This window comes from Coloeus monedula, assembly GCF_965178545.1.
Source record: "Coloeus monedula genome assembly, chromosome: Z".
NCBI classification, from domain to species: domain Eukaryota; kingdom Metazoa; phylum Chordata; class Aves; order Passeriformes; family Corvidae; genus Coloeus; species Coloeus monedula.
The window spans coordinates 75,791,119-75,806,097 of NC_138822.1; the positions used below are offsets into that span (position 1 = coordinate 75,791,119).

Sequence of the window (14,979 nt, forward strand, 5' to 3'; positions counted from 1 at the left end):
TCTCATCATGGGCTCTGAGTGAAACCAAAGCCTGATCTCTGCCTGACAGTAGCACAGCTGTGATAGTGGGACAGACTGAGCCAGCCAGTCCCCAGTGTGGGGGAGACAGCTTAAATCTGCCTTTGCCTCCCTGACAAATGTGGGTTTGATGATTCAGTGTGTTACCAGGCCTGCATGGGAGGGAAAAGAAGGCTCACCTAGGGCAAAGAGGAACATTTCAAGGAAATAAAGGTCAGAAGATTGCTTTTTCAATAGTCAGAAAGAACAGTGTGATATTCCCACTTACCTCATGAAGGCAAGTGTACTGAATATGATATGGAGCCACCTTCTCCTCGCCTTTGATCTCCACACTGATTTGCAGGCGGATAGCCCCAGACACTGCAGACTTATCTGTCCGCTTCTCTAGAAGGCAAAAACATCAGCAATTATATGCATTGTTCATGTTCAGAGCACAGCCATCTCGGGGTGACAACTATGGCAAGAGAAACTGCTGGACCATTGGGCTGAGTCACCACAGAGAAAACTTTCTCTTTTCTTTCAAAACACTAAATAATACCAAGTAGACATCAGCAAAACAACTGCCATGATACACCCTCAATATGACATATCTAACTACAACTACGCACATTTTTAGACATAAGACAGCCTTTCTGTCAGCAAATGTGCTACAGGGTCTCAGATTCGGTCAGCTGAACTAGAACCACCAAGGACAGATTCCCTTTCTGAGAACAGTGCTGACTGATGTGGAAGTTGTCCCGAACTTCACCAGAGCCCTGAACTCCTTGGAACTGGTGGTTGTCCCTATCAAGAAGATTTTGGATCTCCTAGGAGATGACAAATCCACAGTGCCTGTCAACTCAGCACCATCTGGCTGCTTGCTGGTACTTTCTACAACAATCACTGGAAAAGGTCTCAACAACTGGGCAGCCCAGTGCAAGGCACCTGATAGTCTTACAGACTGGTAAAATGCTTCTGTTGACACTAAAAAAAAGAACACAGTACAGCATGTCTCCAGCAGAGGGGAAATAGAATCCAAGCATTTCTCCCATTGTACTTTTCAAAGGCTGACAGAGAAAAACCATCAACCTTCTGACACATTATACTCCATTTTAACTGGGATCAGCTTTGCAGCTGCTCTGCAGCAGCATCATATGCCCCGGAAACCATGTAAACTTTTTTTTCCCTTTCTTGCCCATTGTCCACATGCATCCAAGTGCTCTCAAACATTCCCAAACCAACAAGCGACACACTTGCAGTCCCAAGGCCCTGCTCACCAAGGTTGTACCACACATCCATTTCTCCACTCAGAGTGCGAACTTCAATAATTGTCTGCCCCAGGAAATCATCTGACTCGCGTTTCAGCCTCTGCTTGACACGAGACTTGATGTCATCATCTTCATCCCACACTCGCACCTTGATCCGGTCAGAGGAATTATGGCACTCACTGCAAACAAGAGAAAATGTAATTTCAAGAGTGCGCAGTGCAGGCAACATTTATATGCTACACACTCTGCATTCCTCATGACCCACTCCTCCAACATCAGAGAGATGTATTCGCGAAGTGTAAACAATGTGTATTTTTTCAAAAGTGGAGTGTCTGATACGAACCATGTAACAACTTTTTGGCGCACTCTAAATGCTCCTGTGACATAGCAGATGCTGCACTCCAGATGCATGCTGAAGCACTGCATTGCCCTGACCTCAGCCACCAATTTCTGACTTCCTAAGTGGCTGTGACTCTGCTACTTGTCCTCACTCCTCAGCAGCAGCTCACAGAACTTGGGAATTCTCTTCACAGCTGTCAGTTTTGCTGTAAAGCCCACAGAAGCCTGGGGATAGCTAAGCTGGTTAATGCCAGCATACACCCCCGCCAAAAATGACAATCAGCATCTAACTGGCTTCAACAGATCTCTCCATCAATGACCTCCTGTTCAGCTGTAGGCGCTAAGGACCACCTGTCTTTATGCAGTTTCTAGGTTAGCACAGTGAAGATCTGTGATGAACACCCTTTGTGCTGGTTTCTAACAAAGGATAAATAGCTCAGATGGAGGTAGATCTCTTACTTCAAGAAAGTCACAGAGCAGTAGCGTATCAATTCACAATACATTACAATCAGATGATACACGACGCTGCCTGAGGGGAATGGGTGTGATGCAGTAGTTACAGCATCGGTATTTAATTACTAGAATTGATTCTGCCTATTATTCACAGCTTAGACTGATACTTTGTGCTCCAGGCAGATCAATAAAGACATTTCCATTAAAAGAAGCAGTTTACTGTTTGATGAATCAGCACCTTCCAGTTTAATGCACAGACAGAATTTCCAGCCTCTCCCTCTTTTTTAGGTGTTCAGATAACTTTCGTAGATCCAAACAGGCTCCAGGATGTCAGAAGTGGGTAGAACCGTATTATAACAGCTCTGCTAATTTACAGAGCATGCAATAAAGCAATCTGAATGCTCATATGAGACCATGACAAGGGTGATTACTCACCATAACCACTACAAATGTCTACCCTCAAGCAAATAAAACCTATGAAAACAGGCAACTGCTGCTGAAGGCCTGTTTTCCAGCCTTTTTAACATTAACATGCTGCATCTGTTGCTAAGCAACAGGGAGAAAGAAGAAATGGGTCAGAAGAGATCTGCTAAGCCTGGTCAATAGGATGTGGCAGTGGCTGGTTATGAGCATGCTCTCTGCCAATAAACCATTTGGGCTCTTACTGCCACCACCGTGATTCAGGACAACATTTAACAGACATCCATGCAGCTCCCACTGATTTTTCCAGTAGAGAGGAATAGCTAGGAATTATATGGACAAGGTTAGAGGCAATTCCATGCAGCTCTGATCACAGGCAGAGCACATCGCTGCTCCCTGCCTTTGCTGTGCAATCAAATCTGTATTTAGTGTTCAGAATAAAAGAGGTTCGACGTTTGTCTCCCATCTTCATTCTCCTCTCCTTCCTCCTTTACTTCAAGAATGTCTTCCCAACAAAACCATGTGAACAAGTGTTCACAAGCAGGGAATGGTTGGAATTGCTGCTCTTTGTAGCTCTCAAATTTATCTGAGTGCTTTGCCATGTCTGCCAGCAATACAGCCTAAGCATGTAAAAGTAATCCTCTGTTCCTGACATGGTGCACTAATGTACAGCCTGTCAGTATTGTAGAGGCTCAGTGCTTAGAAATGCATGCGTGCCTCAAAATACAACTGGCACACAGAGCCATTTACAAAGCATCAGTAAGTTAACTCCTGACTTCTTCAGACATCACCTCCTGGCTGATAGCTCTTTGCTAGGACCACTTTGGTCTTCCTTCTTTGCTTCCAATGGTCTTTCCTTAAGGAAAACGTTCACTATTCAAACCTAAATCTAACTTAAGCAGTCCCACACGCATCATCCCCCGCTCCTGAGGTGCCTGGCTATCATCCTTCGCTCAAATACAGCAGCATAACTCTGTGCAACATCCTACAGGAAACCTTCCAATACCATTTACTGAGCTACTAAAGCCTCTATTTTAGCACACCTTCCTTTGTTCTTTTTAAGAGACTGCTCAACTTGCTTTCTTTGTGCTGGTCCCATGCCAGAGAGTGAGCTTTATCACTTGCTCACAGCAGCTGAAAGCCTTGAGTTGGTGGCTTAGCATCAAACATCTAAGTCTGTAGAACCACTGTCCTTGATCTGGTGAAGCAACACAGTTGTGTGAAAACTAGTACACTTTTCAGTGAGCACCCCAAAACAGAATCATGAACACTGGAAAACTTGGTCTTGCAGACGGGTAACAACTTTCTAACTAATGAGAAATAGCTTCCAATTTGTGACAGTGACACAACTCCGTAAGACTGTGGCTAACAAGATCTGCTGCTAGAAGCTTTCCCCCTCATTAATACAGGAGTTGGCACATTTCTCAAGATGCCTGCCCCACTTCTAGCTATGTTTTTATGAAGCTTGATTTCACTGTGTGCACACATATGTCTGTCCACCCTCCCACAGCTGAGCTCTCACAGCTTTTCCCAAGAGGATGCAGAGAAAAAAAGCACTCTGTGACCCCACCAAAGGGAAGAAATTACCAAATACTTTCAGGTCCCTTTCAGAGAGCAAGAGACTGGAAACCGGGTATGCTACGTACATGGCTCAAACCCTTTCTTTTTTATCCATATTGTCTCAGTGTTTGGAGTAGTGCCATTTTTATAAAAGAACTTACTTTTACACTTTAAGCTACCAAATGAAGTAACATTTTCCAGGAACAGCATACAAAATCTTTAAGAAAAATTAAGATTGAATTTTTTTTTCCATTAAGATTTTCTGCCTAAAGCCAGCGGTTCCTGCATTGGAAGCAGCTGAGCCTGGTTCTGCTGACTTGCTCACTACCCCACTCTCTACCTCTATCTATTTTGCCACGTTCCCCTTTAGTCTTACACAGCATTGAAGCCCCAGCACCCACACACGTCCCCTGCACTGTCAATATTTGGGTCTCTTCCCATGCCCAGCTGAGGGGAAGCACGAGAGCACACGAAGCTGTGGTTAATTCTGGTCTGCTCACACAGTGACATGCCCACACACACGGTAATTAGTATATTGGTGGCTAAACAGAACAAGCAACTGTTGAATTTACACTGTAGTTCCTCCCACAATGAAGTTAGCAATTTGTATCCCTCTAATCTAGCTCCAACTTCTGCAAAAAAATTGTAGGAAGTGATTCTTAGTTCTGAGATCTCTGCTGATCTGTAAAGACTGGGCCAGATGGGCTTGGATGATGTCAGGGGTCTGGAAAAAGACATTGCCTGTGCCTTGTCTGCTCCAAATGTGGAGAGAAAGAAAAAGGAGAAGCGTCTAAAAATGACCAGAACACTAGCTCTGAACCAATTCATACAGAGAAACAAAAACCCCAACAACATTCGTGCTGGATTTGATAATTTTGCCCTGTAGAGCTGACAGGATAATAAAGACGAAACACATCATGTAGATTTAAGCAAGAACATACAATGAAAGTAAAAGACCAGAGGAAGAAACAACATTTTGCAGATTTTAAAGTAGGTCAGTCAAGCCCAGAATTGAGTAGTTTCATTGTATTTTGATACTAAAAAATATTTATAGTTCAAAGAGTCTAGTGAATGTCTGTATGTCCATATTCTGTGAGCAGTTTCCTTTCTGCCGACACAGTTCTCAAGAATGGCCTGTAAAGTTCCAGAGTCCAGTGCAGGGAATATTTCAAACAATGGTAGAGAAAGAGAAAGAAAGAGAGTGCACAGCTGCTTGCAGAAATAATGGATGAGAGTAAAGGAGGTGGGAAAATGCGAAGGAGAGAACAGATCAGCAAGACTTCAGGACATGTGATCATTTTAGGAGGACAGCTCTGCTTCTGAGGAACAAAGCCTAAAAAAAAAGAGTGATTTTCTGGAAAATGAGAAAGGAAGGAGTAGTTGTAGCAACCAGTATGAGAAAGCCCAGTAAAAAGTTGCAACAACATACAGAGAGGGAGCAGAAAAAAGGGTTGTTTTGGGAAATGATGTGGCTGAAAAAGCAGGAGGATTCAAGTCTGGTTCAAATGAAGTGTCCTAACATTGCAGGGTCCAGTTGGCAGCTCAGTTGTGGCCAACTGCAGTGGGAATGGAATGCAAGAAACTTCTCAGAAGAGGCTCATTTTTAAACAATGACAAGACTCCTCTTTTAGGGAGAAAAAGGGACAGTGGAGAAACACTGAAGGCAAAATCAGAGTGGAAAGAGAACGAAGGAAAGTCCTCAGTACCTTACAAGTTAAGCATGACAGCGCAATAATATGCCCCGAGAGCCTGCTGTTGCTGTCTAAGAATAAAGAAATGAGTTTTCTGTTCTTACTAGCATGAAGCTCTTTTCTTAGGAGAACAAGTACAATCATTTGCTGTTACCCAATGTTAAAACACCAACTGACAAATTAATGGTGCAGCCCTTCTAACTACAAAGAGCAGATAAAGTGATTCTGCATTTTACATCCCCAGCTACATTAACTCGTCTTTCCACCAGATGCTTGCCACAAGGCATCAGGTCTGCGTTCAGATTTAAGTCTCACACTGGTAACTGAGCAGGGAAAAAAGTGAGACTTTATCAGAGTGCCAGTTTCAGTATCTGCAGTACCTGGAGATTAAAGAAAGCAAGACAAACTGGATGGCCCCTGCCACACAGTGAAGGGAGTCTGAGGGGGGAGAGTTACAGTGGTTATAAATACAGTGATATCAGAAGGGGAAGCCTAAAATACAGCTCTGGAACAGTACATATAATCACAGAGACAACAGAAAGATGTTGAGCTTGACAACACGCTCAGCAGCTGAAAGGAAAATTGCAGAACCAAATAGAAGTGTTTGGGTAACTAGCCTGTGGTTAGCTGAGCGGCAGCGCCATTCCCAAAGGATTAACAGGTATGTATATCATATGGGCTCCGCATGTCCCAGTAAAATACTGGCTATCTGCTAGCAGGAGGCCCTGCATTCATTTTAACTCCATTATTCTTCTGCAGTGGGAAAGAATAAACATGTCTCTTGCAACCTGTTCAGAGACAATGTAATCTGTTCCAGGCAATTACTTCACACCCACCGTTCAAAGCTTCAAGACATAGCTGTACTCAGACCATACAACTTCAAGGGGACATTACTGTAAAGTGAACAAGTAATTTTGCACCTATGCCAGGAAGAACAGCAGTGCCCTGTTTGAATCCAATAATATTTAGTGGGCATGGCATTCTCTGAATAAAAGATATGGACAAGCAACCTCCAAACAACCCCAGAGCTCTCCCTTTAAAACTGAAATTATTGCCCTGTGGTTAGGTTTATCCTCCTAAGCACTGTCTGGTATTGTAACCCATGCAAATGCATGCTTAGCTTCAGCCTTTACAGAAAAAAAAGATTCCAGGAATCCTGTAATTTCCACTGACAATCTAAAACATGTTGAAAAGGGGAATTACTGTCTTGTTCTAATTGCACTGAATCTGGCAAAAATAGATTCCTTCTAATATTACTGGACTGCTTCGTAAGGAAATGAGAGTTATGCAGACTTGTTATGAAAGCTTCTACATTCCAACAGGTTTTGTGAAAAAATAACAGCTAGATGGAGAAGAGAAACCCATACCAACTGCTGTCCCTGGAAAGCCTGGAGCCAGCTGGCTCTCATGTACCAACCACTACAGACAAGTCGGAATCCAACTGAAGGCAGGACAAATGCTGCCTTCTGTCCAGCCAGAGCTAAGGGCAAGGGAAGAGAGCTGAGGGCACAAGGGGAGAAAAGTAAATGGCAAACGGAGAAGGAGATGTAAACCCAAGCAAAGCAGGGTTTCCTTGGTGCACGCTCACAGAACATGCTTGTGTTGCAGCAGTGGCTGGAGTCCCCCACCAAGCTTCCTGCTGCCAAGCATCATATATGCAAAATTTGCATCAAGCCTACAACACTTTGAACAGAGCAGAAAAATCAACACCTTATGCTTTCAAAGGTCTTCAAACTCTGATGCAATATACAAATATCTCTCCATAACAACGTATTTCCTAAAGCTATAGATGTAAATATACAAAGAGAAAATTCTCAGAAAGAAACAGCCTGCAAATCACTTGCTCAGGCAACATGAAAACACTGCAAGAACTCATGATTAATCTAAGCAGATGCCTACAGTTACACAGGCTAGTAACGACCTAAATAACACTTAGAATGGAAACCCAGAGCATTTTCAACCTTGCCTTTTCTAAAATATGATTCTAAATCTGGACTTTAGAATTGGGTCAAACCTACCACACTACTTTTTTTCTGAAAATATATGGAAAAGAACAAAGCCATTTTTAGGGGGAGATATTTAAGTTTATATACTTTTCTATTCATCACCATAAATAAGCACAAACCCCCCTATTTAAAATAGGATACCAGAGCTTAAAAATTTTTCAACTTATTTAGGCTGCTTTAATAAACTTTACTGAGCTTGTAGAAAGAGTTATATCACTCATCTGTACAAAGTGTGCTTCATTCATGCCACGGATTATAATAACAGTGTTATAATTCTAATGACTGATGCACATAGATTTCTGGCTCTAAATTCAACCTTTGAAAAGATACTGGAATTGTGATCATATGAAAGGCACTAGGCATATAATGAACATCAGCTACAAACAAGTCCACCAAGCCAAACAGAAAAGAAACAGCACTGCTGACATACACATTAGTAACTGACCTGACCTCTCTACTTACACATCTTGCTCCTTTTGAATTAACCACTTTGAACACCAAAGCTTTCATATGTCTACTGCAAGGCTTTCAGTAACTACCAGCACACCTTTCTCTCACTACAAGAAATTAACCTCATTCTAAGAATCAGAGACACCTCCCCATCGAACCCTTTAAAATTTGGCAATCTCTTGATTGACCTGACAATCTCTTCTAAAAAAGCCTGGTATGTAACAGGTATTTTGGGCCTGAATGTGTTGATTTAAATTTCCATTTGATTATGGGGTAGAAAATTTTAGAACTTAAAGAGCTGTAAGCTGCAAAAAGATCCATAAATGCAAAATAGAAACATGGGTGTGTAGAAAAACAGTTACAAGAAAAACTTGTAAATGACTCTCTCCTCATCCAGCAGAAGGTGAGCTTTGACATCTACTAATGAAACAACACACTGATTCCAGTATTGAATGCTCTCCAGACATCAGTGTGGACACTGTGCTCATTCCCTTCATCTCCTGCTATTGCAAGACAATGAAGGGAACCACCACAGGCAAGACAGAAAGTAGCATCAACTCTAATGCCCAAGAGCATGCCATCTGCTGAATCACAGACATGGCGATTAAGTCTAAACAGTGTCACCGTTAAAACTGTGACATTTATCACACTCTGCTATCTATCTTTAAACAGAGTATTTGTTGAAGCTCCTAAAATTAGAAGGGAGCACACTGCAAATACCATGGTAACTACTTGGCATGGTAAATCAAGGTCCTTAAGGCTCCCACACAGATTTGCTCCTATTGTAACTACAGTTATCCAAATAATAGGCACCTAAGCACTCTTACTACTTACCAAGCAGCAATGTTACCTTGGATTAAACTAAGAATAAAGCCAAGGGCTCACTCACTCAAAATAGCAGTAAGATTTTTCTGACGTTAATGAGTAGCTCAAAACTGCTTAAAAATAATTTTGTTTGTACTGTACATTGTAAAGAAAGCTGGACTGATATAAACCTGATTTTAAAACACAAACATATTGCACATTGCAGACAGAGCTCTCGACAAGCAGTTTAGGAAAGAGCAGGGAGGAAAAGAAAAGAAGGAAAGAGATGGAAGACCTTACACATTGAAAGAAATAAAAATTGTTGATGTTGAATGAGAGCACCCAGAATCTTCAGAAAACACGTGTTGGATTTCATGTCCCCATTTTGGTTTATAACATCTTCAATGACAAATTGAGGGTACTGTTTGCTTATTCAATAAAAGCAGGATGGAACAGTACATTTTCAGTGTAGCTGTTATCCAAGGAATTGTGCCTCCAGTCTTTGCTTTCAATCCAGACATCAATACATTGGTCACCTTGAAAGCTCCCATTCGCAACAATAACTCCTTTGAGTTATTGTTACATTGATTTTCCAAAACTGAAAGAAGAGGCTGCCTGTGTCACAGACAAGTGACAACTAATTACCTTAAATTTGGTTGCCAAACACTAGCAGCAGATCCAAGAAATAGGTCACAGAAGTTTCCTTAGTCTTTTAAACAAATTTTACTCTCATATTACAAGGAATTTTTTTAGCCAGGAACAATAGCTGCGATTTAAATATTTTCCTTTCTCTTTAGCATTCTCTAGGAACATCACTATAAGAGTATTCATAAAATAGATGATTTGTATATACACAAAGAAGACAGATGGGATAACTATGTATGCACTACCTACATTGTTAAAGATGTCAACCCTCCACACACACACAATGCTGAGCAAAAATAGAACCATCCCAGATTACAGGTGATGTGGGAATGCATACTGAGAGAGAAGACACAGCTGTCAAAGCACAAATCATACAAACAGGTGACATGGGGCTAAAAATCCTTGTCAGAGCACTTACAAGTAAAACTTCTCTTCCCATACAGGGTTCAGATTCCCAAAGATCGTTTTTGTTCTCTTCTTTGTTTTACCCACTTGAACAGTCACATATGGATCACTGGACCCAGTCTTGTCTTTGGCCTGCAGACCCTGAGCACACACCACTGAAAGGAAAAGAGAAGGGTTACCATCACCCTGCAACAAGACCGTGTGTCTGACCACCACATGAAGCAGCAGCTCATAATGGCCAGAGAAACAGGAATATCACTCATGAGAGCATTTCTGATGAGTCTCAGCTCAAGGTGCACCACAGTGCCTGCAATAGGGGCATCTCCACCTGCTACCTGTATGTGCACTCAGCAGAAAGACACAGTTGTCAGAGAAGCCCTTCTTCTCTGTTCTAATTTCACACCAGCTCTCTTACTTGAGGCTCCCAAGTGAGGCCAAGAGAACCCATAACTCTCCTACTCACCTGTGATTGTGATCTTTGCTGACCATTTTGAGGTACCATCAAGCACGCTCTGTTTCACTGTCTTCATTTGCTGAGCATGTGTCATTTTGCTCTCACAAAACACATCTCTGATCAAGTCAAAGATCTCGGGCTTGTTCCGCTCCCGGATTTTCATGCGATCCTTCATGGCCATGATGAAATTCTGGGTCCGGTCTTCAGCTCCATGCTTTGAGCTCTTCTCCGCTGCTCCTGTGTGCCAGAAAATACACCATGCTCATCAGAAACAAACACACACAAAATCATGTCTCACTGAATTTGGACAGGAGGATCAAAGCTACAAGTTACCCTTCACATGGTGGCTCCTGATACTGACTTTTACACTCAGTCCCCGCTACTTCAACATACACAGAGAACTTGGACCATTTGGATGCAGAGGGGATAGTTCCTCTATAATATAGGATCATACTGCCCTCCTAATAACAGATTGATTTAATATCCTTACAGCTGAGGAACACCCAGGAATAAGGTTCTTAAATTAACAGCAGCATCAGCATGCCCTCTGCTCTCATATCCTTGCTACGAATAAATAAATCTTTGCTTGGGCAAGTGCTATGAAGAGGACATAGGACCTCCATTACAAATAGTACCTACGAGCTTATCTCAGTGCTGCACTTCAACACCACAGAAGAGCAGAAGTTTGTAGCAGAGTCTGTAACTGAGAGTAGAGTCTATAACTGCACAGCTAGTCAACTGCATCTGAAAAAAGAGAAGCTTCTGGTCGCTTGCATATCTCTTATAAAATTTCAAAATTCATGTAATTATGAGATACTCCCACAACCAAATACTTCCTACTCAATTCTGACAGTCATTTTTACTGCCAAAATTTAGAAACTGACGACTGTGTCACATGTGAGACATGCATGAATAAAAGCACCAATGTGAGCTAATAGGGCAGGTAAGTCAGGTGTGAAATGAAAAGCAGGAACTCAGGATTGCACACAGTCTCACCATACACTGTCTGCAGCAATTTCAAATTATGATCTTAAGTCAGATTAAGTTAAACCAGTACAAAAGTCCTGTGAACACATTCAATCATAACCTTTCTGTTTAATGTAATATGCTTTTGTTTGTTTTACTTCTCCAGGATAGTTTAATTAAAGTAAGCTTGGTCCTAGAAAAAAAGGTCCTTTTTCAGGTATTCACCAAATATTAAATTACCTTAAAAATATGTATTAAAGCGGGCGCAAGGTGTGTGCAAAGGGAGCCATCAACCACAAAGATACATGAAACTGTTTTCTTCCAGAAGTGGGCAAATATGATATCTGAAGCACCTCTGGTATAAGGAATTACAGTTTTGCATACAAAACTGCTTCAACAAGTAGTGACTAAATATGAAAAAACTCTATGAACACACACACACGCACACACACATGCACACACACACACAGGAGCCCAGCAGTACATAACCAAAGAGAATAAAACCAATTTGCAATAGACTGTCAGAAGTTCATTAAGGACACTACATACCAAGGCATATTGTTATGGACCTGGGTGTAAAACAAGCCATAATTTTACATTACCTGAGTATTTTTTCATTTTTCTTGCTAGAGGCTTGATATTTATCAGTATTTCATTTAGTACAATAAAAAGTACATGCCCCAGAATTTTCTGTTGTTGGCTTAAGATGAAATAAAATCAAAAATACAGGAATTAATTACACAGTCCCTGCTGTTTCTACTCACCAGTGATGCACCTAACATTTATTAAAGGAATATGAAACTGAAATTATACCAGGGGCTATGCTTTGAACTTCAGAAAAGAAGTGCTATTCAGCTTTAACAGAACTAGGTCTCCTGGGGATGGAGACGGACTCTATACTATATATGCAGAACTACAGAAAATTACTGGGGAACTGGGAAAGGCCAAACTGAACAATTTGCCTTTCCTAGCTGGAATTCTGAAATCTGTCATGATCCAAAGAAACCAACTCTGCCCTGACCTTTCTGACTTTAAGGAAATTAAGAACCAAATTAAATCTCGCCTTAATGCAAGCATTGCAGGAGGATCAAATGAGGCTTCAGAATGCAAATTCGGACAAATGGAGAAATTCTAATTAAAACATGTTTAACATCCCCACAACCTCCAGAGACCTTGATTTATCCCTCTACAAGCCTAGCAGCAGTCCAGGGCACCCTGACCCCTAGACCCCTAGAGCTCTCCAGTCACCTCCAAGGCTTGGCTCTGCCTTGTGACTCCAGAGGAAAGCCCCCACCTGTATCCACGCTGCTTCCCCACTCTGCCCAGGTAATTTGCCGAGTTAGCTCCATTATTCCTTCCCTGGAAAACATTCCTCTCTCCCTGCAGAGATTGCGCCTGAACTGCAGGGCAAAAGCCAGTATCAGATAGACACCTTATTTAACAGTACAGACTAACAAAGAACAGACAGTGTCTATTCCGCTGTCTCAACAACACACTCTTTCTTAAATTTGACACCTGCTTCTTGGTACAAAACCAAAAGGGTTTCCAAAACAACCATTGGAGGACTAATTAACTATGATGTAGGTGTTTTAAACACAAAACATATTGTTATACTGAATGGCAGAGGGTGCTTTTCCTGCTCTTGGACTGGGATTGTGTTTCTTCAAGCTGCAAAGAGGTTTTTGATGAGTGCATCAGCTTTTCAAGTCCTGTGAATGGCAATAGAAAGGCACAAGTAATGTGTACAGGTTCTGGGCTTTCTTTCTTCCTCTCTAGGACTGAATTATTAGTCAATTTATGACTGGAAACAGAAAGCAAATGTATCTATATTGGGAATTGTACTGATACAGCTATTAGTACACCACCAGTGCTGTTATTCCGTGCTTTAAGAAGAAGAATTCAAGAAAGCAACACTGTCAGGATAGAAGGCAGCTGTTCAGTAGGCGGATAATGCTTAGAAATTATATATTCCTGAAACTTAAAATAGATATTCAAGTTTCAAATAAAGGTATCCTTCTTCCTTCTGTGCAAATATTTTCCTACACAGGACTCTGGGAGCAAACAACTATTCATCACCATAGTGTCTTAACTATCATTCAACTCAGAAGCCAAGATGGTTAGTACATGACTTAATTGGTCTGACTAGCCCCCCACTCACTGATTCGGTCTCAGGACTGTAGCCTCTGAACTCAGAGTACAACACATGCAAGTTTCTCATCCAAAAAGCAACAAACACAACTGCCTCACAGTCCCGAGTCAAAATGCTTTGAACAAAAAGGCTAGCCCTCAACTGTGCAGGCCTCTTACTAGGCTCTTGCTCACATAATGTCCTTCCCTTCCACCCCCTTGGTAATTACTTCTCTGCATTTGTTCCTTGGTCTCCTACACATCCATCCCCAGATTTACTCTTTCTTTGATACCAGAATTGCTAAGCCCACTGTAATTTATTTAGTACTACACCAATGCTCAAGGCAAGAGATAAAAGCTCAGTTTCCAAAAGCTTTGTGTGCCATGGGGATGTTAAAGAACATCCTCTGTCCACTCTCAGTCAAGTAAGAAAGGAAAGGTACCCATTCAGCAGAGATTTCTACTACAACCAAGAATAGCAGTCAGCTAAAAAGAGAGCACTGTCCCTTGAGCAAGTATTTATGAGCTTATGATAAAAAGGTAAGTGCTCTATCATCAGAATAATAAATTCTAAGTGATGCCATGAAGATTTTTTGCTTTTTATTTTATATCCCTGTTATACCCTTTTACAACCTCTGTATTCTTAGTGCTTTTTGCCTACATTCTTGGACTTGTCAAGTTGAGAGACTAAACATTTTAGAAGCTTCAGAAGGTAGGGATCAGTGTGCCCCAGACCCCAGTGTCCTCTCCAGAACACATTCTGTAAACCAAGATAGAACTATCCAGGGGAAGGCTCCTTGGGGAGGGGGTCTCACTTGAGCCTCTCATTGGGGAATTTTTGATAGATCTGCTAATTAGTAAAACCTATAATGTTATACCAGATATTCTGTGGGGTGTGCACTGCGGGGTGCATTTCAGTGCACTTGACCTGGACATGTGCACCTAAGGATCCTTAAAATAAATACCAAGGTAAAATCCCTTTTCCCCTTCTAACCGTGTATGACTCTTGATTTTAAAACCAGGAAAAGGCATCATAAGTACCTACAGTACTATAAACCAGGAGGCTGCAGTGCACATACTACAGCTGATTCCAGTTTACTGCACTTCAGACACCACCAATTCATGGAATAACCCTGCTGAAGCAGTCTGCAAATGGGTTTTGATTCAAATTGCAACAAAGCATTGTTGAATTTGAGTATTTCACTAGTGCAGTCCCACACTAATGGTAAATTTGTTGAGTGTATCAGATAATAAGTTTCTTAAAAACACAGAGACAAAGACAAATACCCTCAGAAGAGATAACCCAACTTAATTCTAAAAGACCTGGAGAATTATTTTCCCCAGAAAGGTATGAAGAACAGAAGATGGATAAACAGCACATTTTGATTCTAAGG

The 14,979-nt window shown here is 41.6% G+C and overlaps 1 protein-coding gene across 1 annotated transcript in view; it reads right to left on the minus strand.

Annotated features, from left to right (window-relative positions):
- LOC309584785 (protein unc-13 homolog B-like) overlaps positions 1 to 14,979 on the minus strand; it is a 204,429-nt gene that overhangs the window by 57,897 nt on the left and 131,553 nt on the right. Inside the window, exons 16-19 of the mRNA XM_082301026.1 lie at positions 10,502 to 10,729; positions 10,052 to 10,193; positions 1,275 to 1,444; positions 287 to 402 (exon numbers count right to left, since the gene is read on the minus strand). Coding sequence (XP_082157152.1) covers positions 287 to 402; positions 1,275 to 1,444; positions 10,052 to 10,193; positions 10,502 to 10,729 — 656 coding nt within the window. The remainder of the gene's footprint in view (positions 1 to 286; positions 403 to 1,274; positions 1,445 to 10,051; positions 10,194 to 10,501; positions 10,730 to 14,979) is intronic.